Raw genomic sequence first — 27,727 nt, 5'->3', positions numbered from 1 at the left:
ATGGTTCCCCAGACACTGTAAAGTCCATATTTCTGGTGTAGCATTTAAAGCTCCTCCCATGTGATCACACTTAGATTAACTATCACCTCTGACTTCCTCAATCCTTTACCTCAGCCAAATTGGCTTGTTCACAATCTCCTTCATACCTTCGTTGATTTGATCTTTTGCACAAGAGTTCCTTCTCACTTCCAAGAATAACTTGGTGCCTTTTTGTACTTGTGAGCATCTCCTGACTTTGGATCTAGTTTGATGGATATCTTCCCATCTGCCCATTTTTTTCTATGAAGATTAGAAATAAGAAGCTTACTGTGATATTTCCTCCAATCTCCATATGGAGAGTTAAGATAAAATGGTATGGGTCTAAAAGTTAGTTAGGATCTACCCTCTAGCATGGCCCTTTGACTTTGCAAAACAGAAATGAACTAAAAGACCAATGCTTAATTAAAAGTTTTAAGACAAATTTATCTTTAATATATTTTTATTGATTTAAAAGAGGAAGGGAGAGAGAGATAAAAACATCAATGATGAGAGAATCATTGATTGGCTGCCTCCTGCAGGCCCCCCCAACCCCACACTGGGGATCAAACCCACAACCCAGGCATGTGCCAGGACCAGGAATCAAACCATGACCTCCTGGTTCATAGGTCAATTCTCAACCACTGAGCCACACTGGTCGGGCTAAGATACATTTATCATAATTGAAATCATTAAATCATACTCCTGTTCAATTTTTTCATGCTTTTATAAACCATATAAATCATATCTGAATTTCTGATGAGCTAATATAAATAAAAAAACAATCATTATTTCCATTTCATTCTGATTCTGAGTCAAAACTTAATCTTTTATCAAAATATATTTTAAATTACCTACCATAATATTTGTAGGTGGGTTTTTCCTAAATTGATCTCTTGCCAGAATGATCTGATATTTTGTTAGATTGGGGATATCCCTTCTCATCAAAAGATTCCTCTGAATCAAAGAACTGGCAAATGCTTCCAAAATCTGAAAATTACAAAGAAATTTAGTTTAAGTGTCTTTTAAAGTCCTTTTTGAAATATAATCATTTTATCACATACTGAAATAATAATATTAAACTATATATTAAAATCTGTCCTAAATGTTCACATAAATACAAAAAAGATAATGACAAAATTTTAAAGTACATTTGCTTGCAAGAATGTAAAAATTATAATTTATATAATCACATATAATAAGAATTTAGATAATATCCATATGAGAGTCAGCACACCTTTTATTAAATCCAACTGTAACTGAAGGACATATGTGTTTATCTGTTTATTTTTTAACTTTCTTCCCTTTCTCAGTCTAAGCACAATGAAAAGATGTCCTTGATTTCTATTGTATCTTCAGTAACTAGAACAAGATCTGGCACATAGAAAAAATTTGTAGACTAGTGACTAAATCAAAATGCTTTTAGTACATTTAATTTCATTTGTTGATTCATTCTTTTAAAAAATATTTATAAAGCATCTATTATAAATCAGGCATTGTTCTAAATGCTGGGGATATTGTGGCTGAGACTAATGAAATCCCTGTTTTCATAAAGTTCATATACAAAGGAGGGAGGCAAAGAATAAAAAAGTGAACCAAGAAAGTAGAGAATTTCAATTATGGTAAATGCATTTAAGAACCTAAAACACATTAATGTTATAGAGTCTTTGAGGGGAAGGAGTCATTATTAAGTAAGGTAGACAAAGACAATGTCTTTGAAAAGGTAATACTTGATATCTGAATGATGAGGTGTGTCTAGCATGAGAGGTTCTGAGGAGCATTCTAGGGAGAGGAAATAGCAAACAAAAGGTCCTGATGAAGGACTGAAGTTAATGCCACAGCAAAAGAAAAAAGAGAAGATGAAGATACACTACAGCCATAAGTAATAAACTATTCAAATTTTTGCATAATTTTTATTTTCTAAATTAGGAAATATTTTAGTACATTTTTATATTTCCTCCATTCCAGCTTTGCTGATCACACTCCCTAAGAAGCACTCTTAAAAATATTGCCAATCAGAAAGGATATATGCACCCCTATGTTCATAGCAGCACAATTTACAAAAGCTAAGATTTGGAAACAGACTAAGTGCCCATCAGCAGATGAGTGGATTAAAAAACGCTGGTACATCTACACAATGGAATACTATGCTGCTATTAAAAAGAAGGAACTTTAAGCATTTGCAACAGCATGGATGGGACTAGAGAGCATTATGCTAAGCGAAATAAGCCAGTCGGATAAATAAGATAAATATCACATGATCTCATTCATATGTGGGATATAATGATCAACATAATTTGATCAACAAGAATAGATCGATCTAGAGACAAATGGTAGGGGAGGAGGGTGGTTAGAGAGCAACCAAAGGACTTATATGCATGCATATTAGCATAGCCAATGGACACATATACTGGGGCGGTGGGGGCTTGCCTGGGCTAGGAAGGGATGGGGGAGGGGATCAATTGGGGAAAAAGGAGACATATGTAAAACTTTAGACAATAAAAATAAAAATTAAAAAAAATATAGATAAAATTAAATTCTTATACGTGATTATATAAATTACAATTTTTACATTCTTGTAAGCAAAAGTATTAGTAGATGATTCTTAGAAAGACTTTGCCTTATCTTAAATTAAATTATGCTAAGAATTTTGTTACAAACAATTTTAAAACAAAAAATAAACAATGTTACTATAAAACCTCACTTTAAGAAAGATTTACTAAAAGTTAAATGATAGATGAATGTTTTGGTTATATATTCCTGAACAACAAACTACTCAAAAACATCATAGGTGAAAACAACAATCACTTATTTGTTCATGGTTCTGGTTCTGTGGGTAAGAATTCAAGCAGGTCACTGACACAGCCGAGGAGCTATGACACCATAGTAACAATGAAAACATCCAGTGCCCAGATCTTGGTTTCTAAATACTATTCTCCCAGAAAAGGAATAAGGATTCCTTGTAGAAATGGTTGATTTCGTGGGTGGGACAAGAAAAATACCAAATGAGCATAAAATATCTTGCAATGCCAAAAGTCAGAAAGTGCTCCTCCACCTGCAAATAAGTACATGTTCAAGGACACAGGAGCCTTCTTAAAGGAGCTCTCAATGGCCAAAGCAACAAAATCAATAATGACAGTACTGGATTTAACCCACAGAATAAAATAAATATCCATTAGTCCATACTGATTTAAAGAATTGAATTTGGCTAGGCCGGTGTGGATCAGTGGTTTAGCATCAACCCATGAACCAGAAGGTCAGGTTTTGATTTCCGGTCAGGGCACATGCCCAGGTTGTGGGCTTAACCCCCAGTGGGAGGCCTGTAGGAGGCAGCAGACAGATGATTATCTCTCATCATTGATATTTCTATCTCTTTCTCCCTCTCCCTTTCTCTCTCTGAAATCAATAAAAAAAAATTTTTTTTAAAAGAATTGAATTGATAAATGAACTCTTCATTATAGAAGAATTCAAATGAAAAAATGTGAAAAAAACTAGGGAAGGAGGAAGCACTGATTAGGTAGGCAAACACTACAGAAATAACTGTTGTACACAAGAACCATAATTATAACCTAAAATTAGTGGGCAAAATATGTTGAGAAACAGAATATTTTCATTTTTTAAATTGATTTTACAGAAAGAGGGAGAAAGAGAAAGAGAGAGAGAGAGAGAGAGAGAAACGTCAATTTGTTGTTCCACTTATTTATGTATTCATTTGTTGTTTCTTGCATGTGCCCTGATAGAGGATCAAACCTGAAACCTTGGTGTATCAGGAAGATGCTCTAACCGACTGAGCCACCCAGCCAGGGCCATATTGGCCTATATATTTTTTAAATATATATATATACTAGAGGCCCGGTGCACGAATTCATGCACAGGTGGGATCCCTCAGCCTGGCCAGCGATTGAGGCCTATTGGGGGGCCAGCCAGCCGGGATGAGGGACCCCAGGAGACTGGCCAGCCAGTCCCCCAATCAGGGCCCAGGGTGAGGAACCGCGGGAGTCTGGCTGGCCGGCGGGGCGGGGAGGGGTAACATGAGGTTGGCCAGCCAGCTGGGGAGAGGGACTGTGAAAGGTTGGCCAGCCACCCAGAGGGTAGGGGGAGGGTGGCCGACCAGAGGGAGGAGCCGCTGAAGGCTGGCCAGTTGGGGGAGGGGCCGCAGGAGGTTGGCTATGGGAGTGCACTGACCACCAGGGGGCAGCTCCTGCATTGAGCGTCTGTAGCGACTTGTCGACCAGTCGTTCTGGTCATTCAGTTGTAAGGGCTGCTTAGGCTTTTATATATATAAATATACTAGTATATATTTTTTTATTGATTTCAGAAAGGAAGGGAGAGGGAGAGAGAGATAAAAACATCAATGATGAGAGAGAATCATTGACTGGCTGCTTCCTGCACACACCTTACTGGGGATCGAGCCCACAACTTGGGACCCTTCTGTCTGCAGGCCAATGCTCTATCTACTGAGACAAAGCAGCTAAGGTCATATTGGCATATTCTTAAAGTGTCTCCCCCTGGAACTCTCTATGCTATTTTTTGCAAATTTCCTGAAAGTCTAAAATTATTACAAATGTTAAAAATTAGAAAAATCCCGTCAGAGCACTGCACTAACAGTTTGACTCTGTTCCTGATGTTTGGAGCCTCAGATTCAGACTGCTGGGAAATGGCTGAAATAGCTCTACTGGGGCCATATGTATACACTTTCAATTCTAGCTACTTATTTACTTGTTCCTCCTTTCTTCTTAACATGGCTAGCTTGAGGTACGTCACATACTATTGCTCAGTCGCAGGGCCAGCTTAGATCCTAAGAAAGGGGAAATGTATCCTGTCTCTCAATGGGAAGAGTGGCAAAGAAGCCACTTTAATCTATGGTAGTGAAGATATAATCAGCATCTCCTAGGACAGTGATGGCGAACCTTTTGAGCTTGACATGTCAGCATTTTGAAAAACCCTAACTTAACTCTGGTGCCATGTCACATATAGAAATTTTTTGATATTTGCAACCATAGTAAAATGAAGACTTATATTTTTGATATTTATTTTATATATTTAAACTAGAGGTCCGGTGCACAAAAATTTGTGTACTCAGGGGGGGGAGGGGGGTGCCTCAGCCCGGCCTGTGCCCTCTCGCAGTCTCGGACCCCTCGGGAGATAACGATCTGCTGGCTTAGGCCTGCTTCCGGGTGGCAGAGGGCAGGCCCAATCCCTACGTGCAGCCCCTGGTCGGGCTCAGAGCAGGGCCGATAGGGGAGTTGGGGCGCCACCCCCTGTCATGCACAGAGCAGGGCGGATCGGGAGGTTGCGATGCCACCCTCAGTCATGCTCAGGGTAGGGCCGATTGGGGGATTGGGGCACCGCCCCGTCACACTCAAGGCAGGGTCGATGGGGAGGTTGCGGTGCCACCCCCTGTCATGCACAGAGCAGGGCCAATCAGGGGGTTGGGGCGCTGCCCCCTGTCACTCACAGAGCAGGGCCCATCAGGGGGGTTGGGGCTCCGTACCCTGTCACGCACAGAGCAGGGTCGATCAGGGGAGTTGGGGCACTGCCCCCTGTCACACACAGAGCAGGGCGGATAAGGGGGTTGGGGCGCCACACCCTGTCACACTCAGGGCAGGGCCAATGGGGAGGTTATGGCTCTACCCCGTCACACAGAGCAGGGCCCGTGGGGGGCAGCTGGGACATCGCCCTCAATCACCCACAGAGCAGGGCCGATCAGGGGGTTGGGGCGCCGCCACTGTCACACTCAGGGCAGGGCCAATGGGGAGGTTATGGCTCTACCCCGTCACACACAGAGCAGGGCTGATCAGGGGGTTGGAGCACCGCACCCTGTCACACACAGAACAGGGCCAATCAGGGGGTTGGGGCACCGTAGCCCGTCACACACAGAGCCGCAGGGCGATCAGAGGGTTGGGGAGCTCCCCCCTATCAGGCACAGAGCAGGGCTGATCAGGGGGTTGGGGCGCCTTCCCCTGTCACGAACCGAGTAGGGCCGATAGGGAGCTTGTGGCCCCGCCCCCATCACACACAGAGCCACAGGGCGATCAGAGGGTTTGGGCACTGCCCCCGTCACGCTGATCCCGGTGCTGGGAGGCCTTGCGGCTACGCTGATCCCGGCGCTGGGAGGCATATTACCCTTTTACTTTATAGGATAGAGGCCTGGTGCATGGGTGGGGGCCGGCTGGTTTGCCCTGAAGGGTGCCCTGGATCAGGGTGGGGGTCCCCACTGGAGTGCCTGGCCAGCCTGGATGAGGGGATGATGGCTGTTTGCAGCTGGTCACACACCCTTCAGGGTGGGTGTCCCCACTGGGGTGCCTGGCCAGTCTGGGTGAGGGGCTGAGGGCTGTTTTCAGGCTGGTGGGTGACTGAAGCTCCCAACCGCTCCTTTTTTTCTTTTTTTCTTTTTTTATTCCGGGCCAGCTTTAGCTCTGAGGCTTGGCTCCAGCTCTTAGGCCTCCGCTGCTGAAAGCAGGTATCTGGTTTGTTTGGGTTCTATAATCGAGACACTGTATCAACTCCAGCTCTGAGATCACAGCTGGCTGAAAGCAGGTTTCTGGGGTTTTGTTTAGCTTCTATATATTAACAATGTTTCAAACTGGAAGCTCAGAGGCCGGCAGTGGCAGGCAGGGAACGTTGGAGTCCTCCGTCAATGAAGCAAGCAAGCCTCATGTTCGCTTCAAGCTGCCTGGTTGCCGGCTGCCATCTTGGCTGGCAGTTAATTTTCATATCGCTCTGATTAGCCAATGGGAAGGGTAGCGGATGTATGGCTAATTACCATGTTTCTCTTTTATTAGATAGGATGATTTTAACAAAGAAAAATCAACTAAAAAAATGAGTTCCCGTGTCATAGGTTCGCCATCACTGTCCTAGGATGATGCTAATTAGGAACTATAGAAATAACAATGTGGTACCAAAAATTTCTCCCAATGAAGGTAAAAACTGTGTAAGAAGTTTCTCAATAACTAAATATTGACCAGGGGTGGGCAAACTTTTTGACTCGAGAGCCACAATGGGTTCTTAAGCTGGACCGGAGGGCCGGAACAAAAGCATGGATGGAGTGTTTGTGTGAACTAATATAAATTCAAAGTAAACATCATTACATAAAAGGGTACGGTCTTTTTTTTTTTTAGTTTTATTCATTTCAAACGGGCCGTATCCGGCCCGCAGGCCGTAGTTTGCCCACGGCTGATATTGACATTTGACAGATAATTCTTTGTTGTTTGTGGTGCTCTCCTATTCATTGAAGAAAGTTAAACAGCATTCCTGGCCTCTATAAACTTACTAGATGTCAGTATCAAGTCTTCATCCACTCCAGATATGACAACCAAAAATGTGTCAAGACATTGCCAAATATTGCCAGATGGGAAAACTGCCTCCAGTTGAGAATACTATTATATAAAAGATCCACAAGGAAAATATAGAAAGTATATTTCCTTACTTAGAAACTTCTGATTGAATCTGGATACATGTTAAGGGTATGTTCACTATGTGAAACATCATTCAGCTGCACACTTCTTATGTTTTGTGCACTCTGCTGTGTGTGTGTGTGTGTGTGTGTAGTATGGGAGAGTAATACTGCAATTAAAAGGCTTACTAATAAATACAAAACCACATAAGGCTATTATTGGCTTTAGAAACAGTCCATCGTCCTAGCCAGTTTGGCTCAGTGGATTGAGTGTCAGCCTGCGGACTGAAGGGTCCCGGGTTCGATTCCAGTCAAGGGCACATGCCCAGGTTGTGGGCTCAATCCCCAGTGGGGAGTGTGCAGGGGGCAGCTGATCAATGATTCTCTCTCATTGATGTTTCTATCTCTCTCTCCCTCTCCTTTCCTCTCTGAAATCAATAAAAATAAATTTTTTAAAAAAGAAAGAAATAGTCCACCATTTTGTATTCTTCTTTAACAGCTTGTCATTGTATGTAAAGAATGGCGCTCTTTTCAAAACTTTTAATTTCAAAGAATTTTCCAACATATTAATTATAAAATGATAACTATATATTCTCAGCTAGATTCTATTAACTAAAATAATTATATTATCAGTTTATCTATTGAAACCCTTAACTGTGATAAAAATGGCTTACCTGCCCTGGCCAGTGTGGCTCAGTCAGTTGAGCATTCCTATGTACCCAGAGGTGACCAGTTGGATTCCCGGTCAGGGAACATGCCTGGGTTGTGGGCTCGATCCACAGTAAGGGTGAGCAGGAGGCAGCCAATCATTGTTTCTCTCTCCCTTCCTCTCTCTCTAAAATCAATAAAAAGCATATTTTAAAAAGATGACTTACCTGTACATATGCCTTTTGGATGGCTGCAAGTTCTTCACTAAGGGGAACAACAAGCTTTTCAACTCGTCTTTCATGAGAGTATGGCAAAATATCTGGTGAATCTTCAGAACGAAGTTCTATCTGCCCAATTAGTAGGTTAGTAATAACCTGTTGCACAGCCTATACAAAACCAATTAAATATGATTATAAATTATATTACATGTTAAATATTTTACTTTGTCACTATAAGAAATAAAATAGCAGTAAAATTTTGAAGGAAATATTAGAAATTCATATCATTAAATATTTTTTTAACTCTAAATACATCAGAAATGGTACAACAGGGGAATAAGGCTTTTAAAACATCTTTATTCCACATAGCCCTTCAAGTCAAACATTTAAGAAATAAGAATATTAGTAAATTTCCAACAAGTTAATCAAATATATTTTGCACTTTCCAAAGTGATATATTCATCAATTTTTTTTTTAAATATATTTTTATTTATTTCAGAGAGGAAGGGATAGGAGGAGAGAGATATAAAACATCAATGATGAGAGAGAACCATTGATTAGTTGCTTCCTGCATGCCCCACACTGGGGATCAAGCCTGCAACCCAGGCATGTGCCCTGACCAGGAATCAAACCGTGACCTCCTGATACATAAGTCGACACTCAAACACTGAGCCATGCCAGCTGGGCTCCATCAATGTTTTATAAAGACTCAGACAATAGAATTTTTAAAAACTAAATCCCCCCAAATTATAACAGTCCATTTTAGAACCAAAACTAGAATCCAGGTTTCCCTGAATCCTGGCAAATACTTTCCACTGATTTTTGAGAGAGAAAATAGAAGTTTTGTTACTATTAAATCAATTATTGATAAATTAGTGGAATATTTTTTCATTTAAATCAATATATATGATGTGAATATATTTCTAAGGATAAATTTCATTCACTGAAAGCTCATAAAGGAACTAAATTGTAAAATTAGGGAACTGCAGTAAGAACATAAAGCCTGTTGGGCCCTAACCGGTTTGGCTCAGTGGATAGAGCGTTGGCCTGCAGACTGAAGGGTCCCAGGTTCGATTCCGGTCAAGGGCATGTACCTTGGTTGCAGGCACATCCCCAGGAGGGGGTGTGCAGGAGGCAGCTGATCAATGTTTCTTTCTCATTGATGTTTCTAACTCTCTATCCCTCTCCCTTCCTCTCTGTAAAAAATCAATAAAATATATTTATTAAATAAATAAATAAATAAAGCCTGTTGGTACAAACAACTGCTATACCATTAGACTATAATACTGACATTGTGATTGAGAGCTAAATGAGGGGAAGGGAAGGGATGGGAGAAAGGCAGGAGGGAGGAATAGAGAGAGAGAAAGGAAGATTCAATCCTGAAAGTATCTAAAAATTAAGAGCTTTTTATAAAAAGATTAATGATAATTTTATTTACTTATTTAATTTTTTAATATATATTTTTATTAATTTCAGAGAGGGAGAGAGGTAGAAACATCAATGATGAGAGAGAATCATTGATTGGCTGCCTCCTGCACACCCCACACTGGGGAACAAGCTCACAACCTGGCATGTACCCTGACAGGAATTGAACCATGACCTCTTGGTTCATAGGTCAATGCTCAACCACCGAGCCATGCCAGCTGGGCTACTTAATTTTTTAGAGAGAGGAAAGGAGAGGGAGGCAGGGAGGAAGGGAGAGGGGGAGGGAGGAAGAGGGAGAGAGAGAGAAAGAGAGCGAGAGAGAAACATCGATGGGTTGTCTCCCAAACTCACCCTAACAGGGGATTGAACCTGCAACCTGGGTTTGTACTCTGAGTGGGAATCAAACCCGACACCTTTTGGTGTACAGGAGGAGACTCCAAACAACTGAGCCACACCAGCCAGGATTAGAATTTCTTTTAAAAAAAAAAAAAAAAAAAAAAGAACCAAAAACTAGAAAAGCTTAATGGGCTTAGTTTCAGACAAAAAAATCTCAAGGGCAAGAATCACATCTTAATCACCTTTGTATTATCAATACCTGGGCCTAAAAAGGTAGTTTACTACAGTTACAGAGGCTCCACATATATTTAAATCTAGAGTAAATTTATGACCACTTTATAAAAATGAGTATGACTTTAATATTTTTACCCATTCATTCATTCCACAAATATCTGAGTAACTCCCACATGGCAGGTATTGAATTGGTAATAGAACTATAACCAAGATAGACATAACCCCTACATTCATGTAGCTACTGTTTTAGTAGGCAAAGGGCAACAAATAAATGAATAAGCAAAAAAATGACAGATTATGATAAATATTAAGAAAATCACAAGATAGGGGAGCTGACTTTTGATGGCTTACAGTGGATCTTTCTGAAAAGATGACAATTAAGCAGAGACTTACAAGCTCAAGTCTCTACTAAAAATAAGCATAGCCCTAGCTAGTATGGTTCAGTGGATAGAGCATCAGCCTATAGACTGAAGGGTCCTGGGTTCGATTCCTGGGTCAAGGGCACATGCCCGGGTTGCAGGCTCGCTCCCCAGTAGGCGGTATGCTCGTGACAGCTGATCAATGAGTCTCTCTCATCATTGATGTTTCTCTCTCTCTCTTCCCTTCCTCTCTGAAATCAATAAAAATATATTAAAAATAAGCATATTTAAATAAAGTTGGGGGAGGATAAGAGATAGAACAGAAATTTCAAAAAATCATCAATAATAAAAAAAAAATCTACGGATAGGCAGAGCTTAAAATACCTTAGAAAGTGCCCAAAAGCCAATACAGAAAACCACTCAATTACTGAAATCAGAATGTCATGGATAGCCCTAGCTGGTTTGGCTCAGTGGATAGAAAGTTGGCCTACAGACCAAAGGGTCCTAGGTTCGATTCCAGTCAAGGGCACATATCTTGGTTGCAGGCTCCTCCCCGGCCCCGCCCGGGCCAGGCCCTGGTGGGGCTCTTGCAGGAGGCAACCAATCGACACATCGATGTTTCTCTCGGTTTTCCCTCTCTTTTCCACTCTCCTTAAAAAGCAATGAAAAAATATCCTTGGGTGAGGTTTAACAACAACAAGAAAAAAACGAATGTCATGGATAGCACTCAAAATCTACATTTTTACCAACCTCCACTAAAAGAAGCCAGTCCTCCCTTGGGAAATTGTTGTTTCCATGGCTGAGACGGGGGGAAAAAACTAAATAAACATAAAATATCTTATATATTATTGATTTTAGAGAGAGAGGAAGGGGGAGAAAGAGAAACATCGAAGTGTAGAATATCAATTGGCTGCCTTCTGCACTTCCCCTACAGGGTATATGCCCTGACCGGGAATCGAACCAGCAACCTTTTGGTGCACCTGACTACACCCAACTAATTGAGCCACACCAGCCAGGGCTGACCATAAAATATCTTGATGCCAGAAACTTAGAAAATTTTGTGGGTTTTTTTTTTAAGTGCTTTCTAATGGACACAGGAGCCACCTCAAGGCAGTCCCAATGTTTAAAACTGGAACAATCTGAACAACAAAATTAATGATAGTATAGCATTATAGCCCATAAAAAAAATCCATTAGTCCATATTGATATAAAGAACTGAGTTAATAAATAAATGGGAGAAAAGATAGCTCTTCATTACAAAAGACTACGAATTCAAATTAACAAATATAAAAGAAATGAGGGAAAGAAGAAGCAATGATTAGGCAAACACCACTGAAATAATCGCTGTAGGCAAGAACCATCATTGGATGCTAAAACTGAATATTTACATAGTCTCAAAATATCTCCCCCAACACATACTTATTAGTTACAAAAGGAAAAACAATACAGTCTATCCTCTGGGAATATATACCTGTGAATTCTGCATCCACGGATCAAAAAAGAAATGTTACATTGTTGCTAAAATGGACTATGGAGTTAGGCCTAAAATGACTGCATCTGTACTGAACATGTACACTTTTTCTTCTTGTCATTAGTCCCTAAACTATACAGGTATAACAACTATTTACATAGCATTTACATAGCATTTAGTTATTATAACTAATCCACAGATGATGTAAAGTATACAAGAGGATGTGCATAGATTATATGAGCATCTGTGATTTTGGTATCCATAGGGTCCTGGAACCCAATTCCCTGAGGATACCAAGGGACAACTGTAATTTTACAGTGGAGAAATTGGAATGTCATCTTAACCAATTCAGGATTAACAGCACCAGCAATAAAACAAATCAACATCATGTATTCTCAGATACATGAGAAAGATATCCCTTCTGGGATATCCTTGCCAAAAATGCCTAACCTCACTCCAATCATGAGAAAATATCAACCAAACCTAAATTGAGGGATATTCTACAAAATAACGGGACCCACTCTTCAAAAGCATCGTGAAAAACAAGCAAAGATCATGGAAGACAAAAAAGACTGAGGAACTGTCACAGATGACCGTCAAAGGAGACACGATAACTAAATACAATGGGGATCCTGAATTGGACCCTGGAACAAAAAAGGACACTGGTTGAAAAACTGACAAATTCAATAAGGTCTGCAGATTAGTTACTAGTGCTGTACCGTTAATTTCCTGATTTTGGTAATTTTACAACGGTCATATAATACATTAACAGTAGGGGAAGATGAGCAAAGGATACACAGAGAATTCACATTTTGCAAATATTCTAAAGTTACAGTATTTCAAAATAAAACTTCTTTAGAAGACTGAAAACAGTAACAATTTAACAAATGGCTTTAGATGATTCTTATGCACACTGAAGTCTGAAAACGACTAATGTAGAAAAACTTCTACAAGCAGAAGAAAAGAGAGGCATGTTATAGGAATACTGTAGTCCTAATGTCAAATTAAATACTGGAATGGAAAACTGATGTGGCCACATACAAAAGTTCTTATTTTCATAAATTTTAATAAATAAAAAGACATTTTTACTTACCTTTATATCACTACCTGGTGTGGCACTAAGAGCCAAGATTCTAAAGTGATTTGTATATTTGATTAGTTCTCTTACAACCTTAAAAAAAACAAAAAACAAAAAATCTCTTTAATTTCATCATCCAGTACAAAAATAATAATGATTCTGTTAAATAAACCATTATATATTACATTATCATTATTTCTTTATTCAGAGTACTGATGGTCTAGTGCAGTGGTCAGCAAACTCATTAGTCAACAGAGCCAAATATCAACAGTACAACAATTAAAATTTCTTTTGGGAGCCAAATTTTTTAAACTTAAACTATATAGGTAGGTACATTGTTATTAACTTAATTAGGGTATTCCTAAGGCTTAGGAAGAGCCACACTCAAGGGGCCAAAGAGCCGCATGTGACTCGTGAGCCGCAGTTTGCCGACCACGGGTCTAGTGGATGGAACTATCATTAGTCATATTATCCAAAGAGCAATTTAGGTTATACTCCACACCAATCAAAACTTTAGAGTTTCTTCTATATATAAAGCTATCACATCAAGGCCTAATACACTAGCAAATGGAAGAAAAGAGAGTCCATTGTCCATTGCTTCGGCCACAGTCTAGCCTTGCAGCTATATTCATATGCACACTTACCAGATTAATGTAAATCATAACATAAAATGAAAAAAATTGTTCTAGGATTTCTAAGAAGTTAGACTGTATATGGAAGGCTCACAATTTTTAAATTAAATTTATTTATAAAAGAATAAACTGTCCTGGCAGGTTTGGCTCAATGGTTAGAGCATTGTTCGGTACACCAAAATGTTGCAGGTTCAATTCCCAGTTGGGGCTCGTACAGGAGGCAGCTGGTTGATGGTTCTCTCTTGCATCAATGTTTCGCTCTTTCTCCCTCTCTCTAAAAATCTTTGGGTGAGGAATAATTAAAATAATAATAATAAGGCTAATTTGGGGTAATTGTAAAAATCCTAAAACATTTTCTCAGTGGCATCAAAGCATCATTCTAAACTCTGCAGTTTAAATTCAATACTACTTCTGGTATGATTATTACTAGATAATTTGTCAGAATCCCATATTCCAATTCACATTAGTCCTCAATACCAGGAGGAAGGACCCCTATACTCAGTTGCAGAAATAGCTCTAAGAGTCCCACAATAGCTCTGGAAACAGTAAAATTAGATTATCTAAAAAATACTCTATTTCAACCAATGTCAAGGATTAATTCAATAAGACTTACACTGAATCTTGATTAATACTCAAAAAACATTACTTCTGTAGGGATTTTTTATATTTTTAAATATATTTTATTGATTTTTTTACAGAGAGGAAGGGAGAGGGATAGAGAGTTAGAAACATCAATGAGAGAGAAATATCCATCAGCTGCCTCCTGCACACTCCCTACTGAGGATGTGCACGCAACCAAAGTACATGCCCCATGACTGGAATTGAATCTAGGACCCTTCAGTCCACAGGCTGACGCTCTATCTACTGAGCAAAACTGGTTAGGGCTGGAGGATTTTTTTTTTAATGATACAGAATGCATATACAGATACAGAGTAATACTTAATGAAATCTTAAATAGAATTGTTCTAATTAAAACCTGATGTAAGCAAGAAAGAGAAGAAAAAGAAATAAAATAAAAATAAATAAAATGTGATTTAATACATGACTTTACTCCAGGAGGAATTCTGAAGCATTTGCCGAAGAGGAAATGGTATTATGTTTGTAACCCTGAACTTTCTAGGAGCAACATTCTTCATTGAGCTGATGTGCCTGTTAGAACCTATATCTGAAATATTCAACATAATAGCATAAACACTCAGGGCTGTTGGGTATTAATGAAGTACATGCAATGTCTCATTGAACTCAATAAAAGCATACACCTTGTAGTTTAAAAGAGAAATCACCTAATGCCTAGAAATTGTTTTTAAATAAATGAATTAGAGGAGAGAAACCAAGATGGCGGCATAGGTAAACACCAGAAATCACTGCCTCACACAACCACTTCAAAATACAACTAAAAGACAGAATGGGGAGAGGAACCAAGATGGCGGCATAGGTAAACACCGGAGTTTGCTGCCTCGAAAAACCACTTCAAAAATACAACTAAAAGACGGAACGGACATCATCCAGAACCACAGGAGGGCTGGCTGAGTGGAAGTTCTACAACTAGGAGGAAAAAGAAAAGTATACCGATACTCAGAGGAGGCACAGTGCTGAAGTAAAATACTAAGGTGCGGAGCGGGCTGGAGGCTGAGGGCGTGGTTGTTGTTTTCAATCAGGAGGGAGTCTCAGACTCTGGGCTCCAGCTCCAGGCGAGTCTCTAGGGACCCAGACTCATACAGGAGAAGCGGGACTGTCTGGCATCGCTCAGAACCCTAGGGCAGCTTTCTCTCCGTGGGGCTTGCAGCGATTACTGGGACACTGAGAAGCAGAGCCTCTGAGGGCAAGACTGAGAGCAGGCATAACTGCTAACCCCGCCCTGTTGATCCCGTGGGACCCATCCCGCCCAAGCCCTGCAGGGAGACTTTTGCTGGATAGCCTCAGGCAAAGGCTAAATTAGCACCTCCCTAGAGATCCAGGAGCCAGGTAGCCCAGAGGTCAGAGTGGGACCATCCAGTTTGCAGCTCTGTGGAACCATAAAAGACACACATAGGGGGCAGACTCAGTGAGCACCAAAGCCCCATCGAAGGAAGACTAGCCCCAGAGGGGTGTCTCCAGCACAGAAGTTCTCCCACTGCAGACACAGCTGATTCTCACAGCCAATTGGCCTGGAGGGCAATTCCTCACAGTGATAACTACAACAATCAAGGCTTAATTACAACAAGACTGTGCACAATGCCCACAAGGGGGTGCACCAAGAGTGTCTACCTCAGGTAATTGGGACACTTAGCACAGAAAGGCACTCTATCGACACAGCGAAGCATAAAAAAATGCCGAGGCAAAGAAACAGGACACAAACGAAGAATTGGAGGAAAGCAAACTGCTAGATATAGAGTTCAAAACCACACTTTTAAGGTCTATAAAGAACTGTCTAGAAGCCGCTGATAAATTTAATAAGGCCCTCAAAAAGACTGGTGAGACCGCCGATAAATGTAGTGATATCCTCAAGAAATCTAATGAGACCCTCGAGGCTGTGATAAAGGACCAACTAGAAATTAAGCATACACTGACTAAAATAAAGAACATTATACAGACTCCCAACAGCAGACCAGAGGATCACAAGAATCAAGTCAAAATTTTGAAATAAAAAGAAGCAAAAAACACCCAACCGGAAAAGCAAAATGAAAAAAGAATCCAAAAATACGAAGATAGTGTAAGGAGCCTCTGGGACAGCTTCAAGCGTACCAACATCCGAATTATAGGGGTGCCAGGAGAAGAGAGAGAGCAAGATATTGAAAACCTCTTTGAACAAACAATGACAGAAAACATCCCCTACCTGGTGAAAGAAATAGACCTACAAGTCCAGGAAGCGGAGAGAATCCCAAACAAAAGGAATCCAAAGAGGGCCACACCAAGACACATCATAATTAAAATGCCAAGAGCAAAAGACAAAGAGAGAATACTAAAAGCAGCAAGAGAAAGAAAATCAGTTACCTACAAGGGAGTACCCATACGACTGTCAGCTGATTTCTCAACAGAAACTTTGCAGGCCAGAAGGGAGTGGCAAGAATATTCAAAGTGATGAATACCAAGAACCTACAACCAAGACTACTTTATCCAGCAAAGCTATCATTCAGAATTGAAGGCCAGATAAAGAGCTTCACAGATAAGAAAAAGCTAAAGGAGTTCATCACCACCAAACCAGTATTATATGAAATGCTGAAAGGTATCCTTTAAGAAGAGGAAGAAGAAGAAAAAGGTAAAGATACAAATTATGAACAACAAATACACATCTATCAACAAGTGAATCTAAAAATCAAGGGAATAAATAATCTGATGAACAGTATGAACTGGTGATTGTAATAGAATCAGGGACATAGAAAGGGAATGGACTATTCTTGGGGGGGGTGTGGGTGAGGGAAGAGATTGGATAATAATCGTGCACCTATGGATGAGGACAGTGGGTGGGGAGTGAGGACGGAGGGTGGGGTGGGAACTGGGCGGAGGGGAGTTATGGGGGGAAAAAAGAGGAACAAATGTAATAATCTGAACAATAAAGATTTAATAATAAAAAAAAATAGACAGAATGGACATCATCCAGAACCACAAGAAGGCTGGCTGAGTGGAAATTCTACAACTAGAAGGAAAGAGTAAAGCACACTGAGACTCAGAGGAGCTGCGGACGTAAAGTGCAGAAGTACGGAGGCGCACGCGGCAAGGACTGGCAACTGAGGATGCAGCTGTCTTTTTCAATCAGGAGGGAGTCTTAAGCTCCCGAGTGCTCTGAGCTCCAGTTCCCGGCGAGTCTCTGGGGACACAGACTCTTATGGGAAGGAACTGGACTGTCTGGCATCGGTCAGAACTCGAGGGCGGCTTCCTCTCAGAGGTGCTTTCGGTGATTACCAGGACACTGATACAAGGGGCCTCTTAGGGTAGGTCTGAGGAGCAGCCATAGCTGTTTGCTCCGCCCTGTTGATTCCCTGAGACCCCGCCCCACACAAGCTGTGCACAGAGGCTTTTGCATATGAAAGGCCTGGCCCTTTGGAATCTGAAAATTACCTAACAAACTGAAGCTGGGTCAGAGAGACCCGGAACTTCCAAAAGAAGGCCCAAGGCCCCACAGCAGCTTGCATTGCTTCACAGCTGGGCCTCATCTGGGCACCTCCAAACCCCAAACAAAGAAGAGGAATCTGCAGATCTCTCCATAGATCCTGCTGGGTAGCCTCAGGCAGAAGATAAATTAGCACCTCCTTAGAGATCCAAGAGCCAGTGTACCCAGTTGTCAGAGTGGCACCATCCAGGTTACAACTCCTCAGATCCATAAGGGACACACTCAGGGGGCAGACTCAGTGAGCACCAAAGCCCCACTGAATCAAGTCTTGCCCCAGAAGGGTGTCTCCAGCACAGAAGTTCTGCCACTGTAGACACAGCTGATTCTCACCACAACCAATTGGCCTGGAGGTCAATCCTCCCAGTGATACCTACAAAATCAAGGTTTAACTACAAGACTGTGCACAAAGCCCGCAAAGGGGTGCACCAAGAGTGTCCAACTCAGGTAAATGAGGAGGCTGAGCCACTGGGCCCTATAGGACACCTAGCACACAAAGCCACTCTACCAACACAGGGAAGCATAAAAAATGTGGAGACAAAGAAACAGGTCACAAATGACAGAAATGGAGGAAAGCAAACAACTGGATATAGAGTTCAAAACCACACTTATAAGGTTTTTAAAGAATTTTCTAGAAACCGCCAATAAATTTTGTAAGATCCTCAATAAGTCTAGTGAGACCGCCTTTAAATTTAGTGAGACCCTCAAGAAATCTAGTGAGACCCTCAAGGTTTTGAAAAAGGACCAACTAGAAATTAAGCATACACTGACTGAAATAAAGAATATTATACAGAGTTCCAGCAGCAGACTAGAGGATCGCAAGAATCAAGTCAAAGATTTGAAATATGAAGAAGCATAAATCACCCAACTGGAAAAACAAAAAGAAAAAAGAATCCAAAAATATGAAGATAGTGTAAGGACCCTCTGGGGCAACTTCAAGCGTACCAACATCCGAATTATTGTTGTGCCAGAAGAAGAGAGAGAGAGCAAGATATTGAAAACCTATTTGAAGAAATAATGACAGAAAACTTCCCCTACCTGGTGAAAGAAATAGACTTACAGGTCCAGAAAGTGCAGAGAACCCCAAATAAAAGGAATCCAAAGAGGACCACACCAAGACACATCATAATTAAAATGCCAAGAGCAAAAGACAAAGAGAGAATCTTAAAAGCAGCAAGAGAAAAACAGTCAGTTACCTACAAGGAAGTACCCATACGACTGTCAGCTGATTTCTCAACAGAAACTATGCAGGCCAGAAGGGAGTGGCAAGAAATATTCAAAGTGATGAATAGCAAGAACCTACAACCTAGATTACTTTACCCAACAAAGCTATCATTCAGAATTGAAGGCCAGATAAAGAGCTTCACAGATAAGAAAAAGCTAAAGGAGTTCATCACCACCAAACCAGTATTATATGAAATGCTGAAAGGTATCCTTTAAGAAGAGGAAGAAGAAGAAAAAGGTAAAGATACAAATTATGAACAACAAATACACATCTATCAACAAGTGAATCTAAAAATCAAGTGAATAAATAATCTGATGAACAGAATAAACTGGTGAATATAATAGAATCAGGGGCATAGAAAGGGAATAGACTGACTATTCTCAGGGGGAAAAGGGGTGTGGGGGTGCAGGAAGAGACTGGACAAAAATTGTACACCTATGGATGAGGACAGTGGTGGGTGGTAAGGGCAGAGGGTCGGGTGGGAACCGGGTGGAGGGGAGCTATGGGGGGAAAAAGAGGAACAACTGTAATAATCTGAACAATAAAGATTTAATTTTAAAAAAATAAATAAATAAAATGCCAAGAGCAAAATCAAAGAGAAAACCTTAAAAGCAGCAAGAGAAAGACAGTCAGTTACCTACAAGGGAGTACCCATACGACTGTCAGCTGATTTCTCAACAGAAACTTTGCAGGCCAGAAGGGAGTGGCAAGAATATTCAAAGTGATGAATAGCAAGAACCTACAACCTAGATTACTTTACCCAGCAAAGCTATCATTCAGAATTGAAGGTCAGATAAAGAGCTTCACAGATAAGAAAAAGCTAAAGGAGTTTATCACTACCAAACCAGTATTATATGAAATGCTGAAAGGTATCCTTTAAGAAGAGGAAGAAGAAGAAAAAGGTAAAGATACAAATTATGAACAACAAATACACATCTATCAACAAGTGAATCTAAAAATCAAGGGAATAAATAATCTGATGAACAGTATGAACTGGTGATTGTAATAGAATCAGGGGCATAGAAAGGGAGTGGACTGACTATTCTTGGGGGGGGAAAGGGGTGTGAAGGGTGTGGGAAGAGACTGGACAAAAATCGTACACCTATGGATGAGGACAGTGGGGGCGGGGGTAAGGGCAGAGGGTGTGGTGGGAACCGGGCGGAGGGGAGCTATGGGGGAAGAAAAGAAGAACAACTGTAATAATCTGAACAATAAAGATTTAATTTTAAAAAAATAAAAAATAAAAAATAAATGAATTAGAGGTGCTAAATATAAGCTAAGTCTACAAAATCAATTTCATAGTTATAATAATAGTTTGTACATGCCCCTTTTGAGCAGAAACCTTAACACATTTGGGTATTAATTTAACGTGGAAAAATACAAATCAATAAAAAATATATCCATTTCCTGGCTAAGATCAACTATAAGAAAGATGAGCCCAGCTGGTGTGGCTCAGCGGTTGAGCATCAACCTATGAACCAGGATATCTCAGTTCAATTCCTGGTCAGGGCAGATGCCAGGGGTGCAGGGTCGGTCCCCAGTGGGGGGCATGCAGGAGGCAGCCGATTAATGATTCTCGTTATTGATGTTTCTCCTTCTCTTTCCCTTCCTCTCTAAAATCAATAAAAATAATTTTTTAAAAAGATGAAAATTCTCCAAAAGTTAATATAGATATAGAATACAATAACACTTAAAAAGTCCCCAATGAGCGAGTGGTTAGAGTGTCAGCCAGCAGACTGAAGGATGGCTGATTCAATTCCTAGTCAAGGTATGTACCTGAGTTGCAGGTTCAATGATTGATCCCCAGCCAGGCCAGGTGTGTGTGGGAGGCAACTAATCAATGTGTCTCTTTCACATCAATGTTTTTGTCGTTCTCCCTCCCAGCTTCCTCTCCTCCCCCTCGCCCCCCCACACACACACCTTTCTTCCACTTGCTCTAAAATTAATGGAAAAAATATCCTCGGGAGAGGATTAACAACAAAGAAACTACTTTACAAATTCACAAACTGCCTGGGTACACCCCAGTGGTTGAGCATTCATCTATGACCGGGAGGTCACGATTGGATTCCTGCTCAGGGCACATGCCCAGGTTGCGGGCTTGATCCCCAGTAAAAGGCGTGCAGGGGGCAGCTGATAAATGGTTCTCTCTCATCATTGATGTTTCTCTGTCTTTCTCCCTCTCCCTTCCTCTCTGAAATCAATAAAAATATATTAAAACACACACACACACAAAAAGCAAATTCACTGACAATGAAATGTATATCTTTGCACTAAATGCAATCAACATTCCCTTCTATCCTTACGTGATACTCTCTCCCTAGTATCACCAGCTATTACATATTTAACTACCTATCACATATATGCTGATTTCCAAATCTGTTACCTCCAGCTCAGAACTCTCCAGAGAGAACACTTCTATCACCTACTGCATATCTACAGCTAGATTATTCACAGACATCTTAAACTCAACAATCTAAAACTGTACTATCTTTCCATAATACCCCAAATCTTCTCTGCTTCCGGAACTCCTCATCTTGACTGGTAACACCAATATCCTCCCAATCTTCTAAGTCAGAAGTCATCCTAAATTCCTCATATCCCTCATTTCACACCCTACCTTTAGCCTTCTCTCACCTAATATTTTTAAAATCTTAAGTATCTTCCAGCTAAACATTTTTCAATGAGTGTCAACCTCCTACATCTCCTGTGGCCTACAAAAAAGATTCAAATTGCTAAGCATAAAATACAAATGCCTTCATGACTGGCCCTTAAGTACCTCATCAGCTATAGACCACCTCTTCACCTTTGTACTTTATATTCTTACTAGTGGCTGGGTACATGGATTCGTGCTCATTGAGAGGAAATTAATTAGAAGAAATATTTTAACATCCCTATTCGCTCTTTCATTGTAATAGAAGTGTCAACCAAATTCACGATTGACAATGACAGATCAAAACACACATGTGCAATTGGCGCCAGTGACTGGTGCCAGTGAGAGCTTTATATGTATTGTGCATGCGTGAGTCAACATTTATATTTAAATTGCCAGTGCACGTCATATGTACTGGCCAGTCAGTCGGTTGGTCAGACAGACGTACAATTGATCACTTAGCCTTTTATATATACAGACTAGAAACCCGGTGCACAAAAATTTGTGCACTCGGGGGGGGAGGGGGGTCCCTCAGCCTGGCCTGTGCCCTCTCGCAGTATGGGACCCCTCGGGAGATAACGACCTGCTGGCTTAGGCTTGCTCCTGGGTGGCAGAGGGCAGGCCCAATCCTTAGGTGCAGCCCCTGGTCGGGCTCAGAGCAGGGCCGATTGGGGAGTTGGGGCACCGCCCCCTGTCATGCACAGAGCAGGGCGGATCGGGAGGTTGCGATGCCACCCTCAGTCACGCTGGGGGTAGGGCCGATTGGGGGGTTGGGGCACCGCCCCCTGACACACTCAAGGCAGGGTTGATGGGGAGGTTGCGGTGCCACCTCCTGTCACGCACAGAGCAGGGCCAATCAGGGGGATGGGGCGCTGCCCCCTGTGACGCATAGAGCAGGACCCATCAGGGGGTTGGGGCACTGCCCCCTGTCACGCACAGAGCAGGGCGGATCAGGGGGTTGGGACACTGCCCTCTATCACCCACAGAGCAGGGCCGATCAGGGGGTTGGGGCGCTGCCACTGTCACACTCAGGGCAGGGCCGATGGGCAGATTATGGCTCTACCCCGTCACACACATAGCAGGGCCCGTGGGGGGGGGGGGGTTGGGGCGCCACACCCTGTCACACACAGAGCAGGGCTGATCAGGGGGTTTGGGCGCTGCCCCCTGTCACACTGATCCCGGTGCCGGGAGGCCTCTCAGCTCCGCTGATCCCGGTGCTGGGAGGCATAGTACCCTTTTACTATATAGGATAGAGGCCTGGTACATGGGTGGGGGCCGGCTGGTTTGCCCTGAAGGGTGCCTTGGATCAGGGTGGGGGTCCCCACTGGGGTGCCTAGCCAGCCTGGGTGAGGGGATGATGGCTGTTAGCAACTGGTCACACACCCTTCAGGGTGGGGGTCCCCACTGGGGTGCCTGGCCAGTCTGGGTGAGGGGCTGAGGGCTGTTTTCAGGCTGGCTGGTGACTGAAGCTCCCAACTGCTCCTTTATTTCTTTTTTTTTTATTCTGGGCCAGCTTTAGCTCTGGCTCCAGCTCTGAGCCTCTACTGCTGAAAGCAGGTATCTGGTTTGTTTGGGTTCTATAATCAAAACACTGTATCAACTCCAGCTCTGAGATCCTGACGGGCTGAAAGCAGGTTTCTGGGGTTTTGCTTAGCTTCTATATTTGTAACAATGTTTCAAACTGGAAGCTCAGAGGCCGGCAGTGGCAGGCGGGGAACGTTGGAGTCCTCCGTCACTGAAGCAAGCAAGCCTCATGTTAACTTCAAGCTGCCTGGCTGCCAGCCACCATCTTGGCTGGCAGTTAATTTGCATATCTCGCTGATTAGCCAATGGGAAGGGTAGCGGACATACGCTAATTACCATGTTTCTCTTTTATTAGATAGGACTAGAGAGCCAGTGCACGCATTTGTGCACTTGGGGGTGGGGGGTCCCTCAGCCTGGCCTGTGCCCTTTCACAGTCCAGGAACCCTCAGGGGATGTCTGACAGCTTAGACCCGCTCCCCAAAGAGAGCGGGCCTCAGCCGCAGTAAGACATCCTTAGCGCTGCTGCAGAGGCAGGCCGCTGTAGTCACTAGCCACCAGCCTGGCTTGTGACTGAGCAGTGCTCCCACAGAGCGCACTGACCACCAGGAGGCGGCTCCTGCATTGAGCGTCTGCCCCCTGGTGATCAGTGCGTGCCATAGTGACCAGTCATTCCTCTGTTTGATCAATTTGCATATTACCCTTTTATTTATTATATAGGATTGCCAGTGTGCATCATATGTACTGGCTGATCAGTCAGATGGATGGATGGTTGGTTGCTTAGCCTTTTATATCCTATATAATAAAAAGGTAATATGCAAATTGACCATAACACCCTCACAATAGGGCTGCCTACAACCAGGCCAGCAGGGAGGACAGTTGAGGGCAACCAGGCCGGCAGGGGGTTAGTGAGGGGCCACCAAACAACTGAACAGCAGGTTGCGTGGGGCGACCAGGCTGGCAGGGGGGTTAGTGAGGGGCGGCCAAACAACTGAACAGCAGGCTGCATGGGGTGACCAGGCCAGTGGAAGGGCCGTGAGGGACAACCAGGCTGGCAGGGGGGGGGGCCGTTGGGGGCAACCAGGCCGGCAGGGGCGTGAAAGACAACCAAACGACTGAACAGCAGGCTACATGGGGCAACCAGGCTGGCAGGGGGATTAGTGAGGGACAACCAAACAATTGAACAAGCCGGCTGCGTGGGGCGACTAGGCTGGCAAGGGGGGCAGTTGGGGGTGACCAGGCCTGCGCGGTGGGGGGGGGGGGGAGTAAGAGGCGATCAGGCTGGCAGGGAGGCAGTTAGGGGCAACCAGGCCGGCAGAGGGGAGCAGTTGGGGGAGACCAGGCCGGCAGGGGGTCAGTAAGAGGCGACCAGGCCGACAGGGGGGCAGCTAGGGGCGACCAGGCTAGCAGGGGCATGCAGTTGGGGGCGGCCAGACAGGCAGGCAGGTGAGCGATTAGGAGTCAGTAGTCCTGGATTGCGAGAGGGATGTCCCTTCAGGGGACAGGAGAGGGTGCACCTGGGCTGAGGGGACTCCCCCCCCCCCCCGCCGCCCCCCCCCCTTGCACAAATTTCGTGCACCGGGCCTCTAGTATATAAATAATACTTAACTGGAAGGCACTATAAGTATGTTGCATACATTTTGTCATTTAATCCTTCAAAACAACCTTAATGTTTAAGTATTATTTTACCTACCTGCCAAGGAATGACACTGCATACCCACTACCAATTTCTGGATTATCTTAGTTACAAAACCTCAGCGAGACCCTACTATGAATCATTGCCTCAATGATGACTAGGCTCTTGTCATCTGCATCAGACACTAATGGCCTTGTTAAGCATTAAAAAAAAAAAAAAAAAAAACTACAGCAGAGATACTGATTTGAATGGCTAGAGAATAGTATTTCCTATCACTGTCCTGAGATAATAGATAAGGCTTTTCATAATAACACCACAACCAATAACATCCATCATTAACAGTTATTCCCCAAAATGCTCTTTAACAATGTTTACACTAAAAAATACTTTTAGCTTTTTCCAACATCTTGGACCCTGTGAAGGCCTGCTGGGAACAGGACTTCTAAAAGACAAATATGTCTGGAAGACTGTGGTCTTTGAAGGAATATTGTTTTGAAGAATTAAATGACAAAATGTATGCAAGGAAAGGCCATTTTTGCAGGCTATAATGGGGGGAGGTCTCAGGAACAAGAGGGGGCACACAACTCTTCTTAAAAATTGAAGGTGTTTATGCTTGAGATGAAACAATTCTATCTAAGCAGGAGATGTGTACAAAGCAAAGAACAACACAGTGACTGCTGGCAGCAAACCGAACAAAACCAGAGTAATCTGGGGAAAGGTAACTCGTGCTCATGGAAACTGTGGCACAGTTTGTCCTTAATTGCAAAGCCATATTCCTGCTAAGGCTATAATGAGGCACAGAATATAACTGGACACAGAATCCATGTAATGCTGTTCCCCCCAAGGATTTAAGCTTACTGAAAAGTAAATAAATAAAATGCATTTCCAAAAAAAAAAAAATACCCCAAACTTTTAAACAAAATATTACCTGGCAATAAGCATAGTTTCCAAGAGCTTTATGAGCTTCATCAATAACTAGACACTTTATTTCAGCAGCAGGACAAGCTCCTCTAGAAAGATCATTTACCATGACTTGAGGTGTGAGAAAAATGACTCTCCTATTGTGCCATATTTCCTTCCTGGTGAAAGCTTGAGTAGATCCTGTAAATAAAAGTGACACTGGGTAACCGATGAGGTACATACACACAATTAATAGCTTCAAAATACTCTTGACAAGCTAGGAGGGTTCTCTGAAGACTGAGTAAAGCAATTCTATTCATTATCGCTGGACCTGCTACAAGTATCGGCATACTTCAGAGACATGCGGGTTCAGTTCTAGGCAGCCACAAGAAAGCAAGTGTTAATCTTTCAGCTGGTGGAGGCTCGTGCCTTCAATTTGTAAAAACTGCAACATCTGTGAAGCCCAAAGCTAAGCGCAATTAAAACGACGGATGCCTGTAGATGAGGTTTTAAGGGAGAGGATGCCAGGTAAACACATGATCTGGGGGCCATTCCACACGGGTCAGGAACTTCCTTAGCTCCATGGCCACCGGAACAGGTACTTTGCCCTACCAAGCTCAATTTCAAATTAGCCCGTTCTTTCTGAAATACCTGTCATTTCGGCCATGTGGGACTGCGGGATACCCATCACGCGGTAGCAAGCCTCGATCTGCTGTGTCACCAAAGGTTTCGTGGGGGCCATGAAGACCACCTTGCCCGACGGGAACCAGCGGTAGAAATTGTACATGACCACGGCGGCAATAAAGGTCTTGCCCAACCCCGTGGGCAGACACACCAGCGTGTTGCAGAACAGAGCGGCCCGGGCGATGTGCAGCTGGTAGTCGCGCACCGGGCAATTAGTAGGGTAAACCCACAGCGCGCCCGCTGAGGCGCAGAACCCGCCATTCTCTAGATTCAGCTGCCGCTCTGCCTCGTACACCGCGACCAGCAACACATCATCGTCCGACTCCGGCTGTGCGTCGGCAGCCTCCGCGGCGGCAGGAGAACGCGCCCGGGAGGTGCCGGGGCTCTGAGGCCGCTCGGTTCCGGAGCTGCAGCTCGGAGACCCGGCGGATCGGGAGAGGCTAGGGCCCCACGTCTGGAAAAGCGTTCTCTGCCGGCCGCTCATTAGGCCCACGGCCCCCAAAGGCTTCTCCCCGGCACCAGCCCAACCGCTACGGGTCGATTTCCATCTGTTACTTCCGCACCGAACAGTGGGACGCGGGGCGGGGCCGAGGCCAGCTTACCCAGTTGAAAATGCCGCCACTGAGAGTGCGTTGGGGAGATGATTGGCTGGCTTCCCGGAAACCGGTGCAGCCAGTCGGGGAGGCGTGCGCATTGTTTTGGAGTTACTTTAAATTTGGTCCCCTTTTTAGTTTTCCTGTAAACTCTGAATTTCAGTTCCTTCTCCAATGACTAGGTCTTAGGGCAGTGGTTCTCAACCTTGGCTGCACATTAGAATCACCTGGGAATCTTTTTAAAATCCTGATTTCTGGGCCTCATCCTCTGGAAATTCTGTTTCTTTGTTACTAATGTTGTGGCCTCACCCCATAAGAAAGAAACAGAATTTCCGGAGGATGAGGCCCAGAAATCAAGATTTTAAAAAGATTCCCAGCCCTAACTGGTTTGGCTCAGTAGATAGATCATCCGCCTGCGAACTGAAGGGTCCCAGGTTCGATTCTGGTCAAGGGCACCAAAAAAAAAAAAAAAAAAAAAAGATTCCCAGGTGATTCTAATGTGCAGCCAAGGTTGAGAACCACTGTGTTAGGGCATCATTGCTAAAGTGGTATCGCTTAAAATAATAAAAATAAGTAAGCTGGAGATCCCCAGGACAATGGATCCTCATTTTTTTGTGAA

The 27,727-nt window shown here is 43.1% G+C and overlaps 1 protein-coding gene across 9 annotated transcripts in view; it reads right to left on the bottom strand.

Moving 5' to 3' along the window:
- The window catches only part of FANCM (FA complementation group M), an 88,779-nt gene extending 61,756 nt beyond the window's left edge, over positions 1-27,023 (bottom strand). For 3 of the 9 annotated variants that reach the window (XM_036346975.1, XM_036346960.1, XM_036346993.1), the window contains exons 1-5: positions 26,483-27,022; positions 25,860-26,032; positions 13,196-13,273; positions 8,287-8,445; positions 874-1,005 (exon numbers count right to left, since the gene is read on the bottom strand). In XM_036346975.1, coding sequence (XP_036202868.1) covers positions 874-1,005; positions 8,287-8,445; positions 13,196-13,273; positions 25,860-26,032; positions 26,483-26,999 — 1,059 coding nt within the window. In that variant the 5' untranslated portion in view covers positions 27,000-27,022. Of the gene's footprint in view, positions 1-873; positions 1,006-1,252; positions 1,354-8,286; positions 8,446-13,195; positions 13,274-25,859; positions 26,033-26,482 lie in introns of those variants that run through there. The other 6 variants (XR_004973731.1, XR_004973729.1, XR_004973728.1 and 3 more) reach the window with 5 other exon arrangements.
- Between the last annotated feature and the right edge of the window lie 704 nt (positions 27,024-27,727).

The sequence above is a fragment of the Myotis myotis genome, unplaced genomic scaffold (assembly GCF_014108235.1).
Source record: "Myotis myotis isolate mMyoMyo1 unplaced genomic scaffold, mMyoMyo1.p scaffold_m19_p_1, whole genome shotgun sequence".
Classification (NCBI taxonomy): Eukaryota; Metazoa; Chordata; class Mammalia; order Chiroptera; family Vespertilionidae; genus Myotis; species Myotis myotis.
This window is presented reverse-complemented; position numbering and strand designations above follow the sequence as displayed.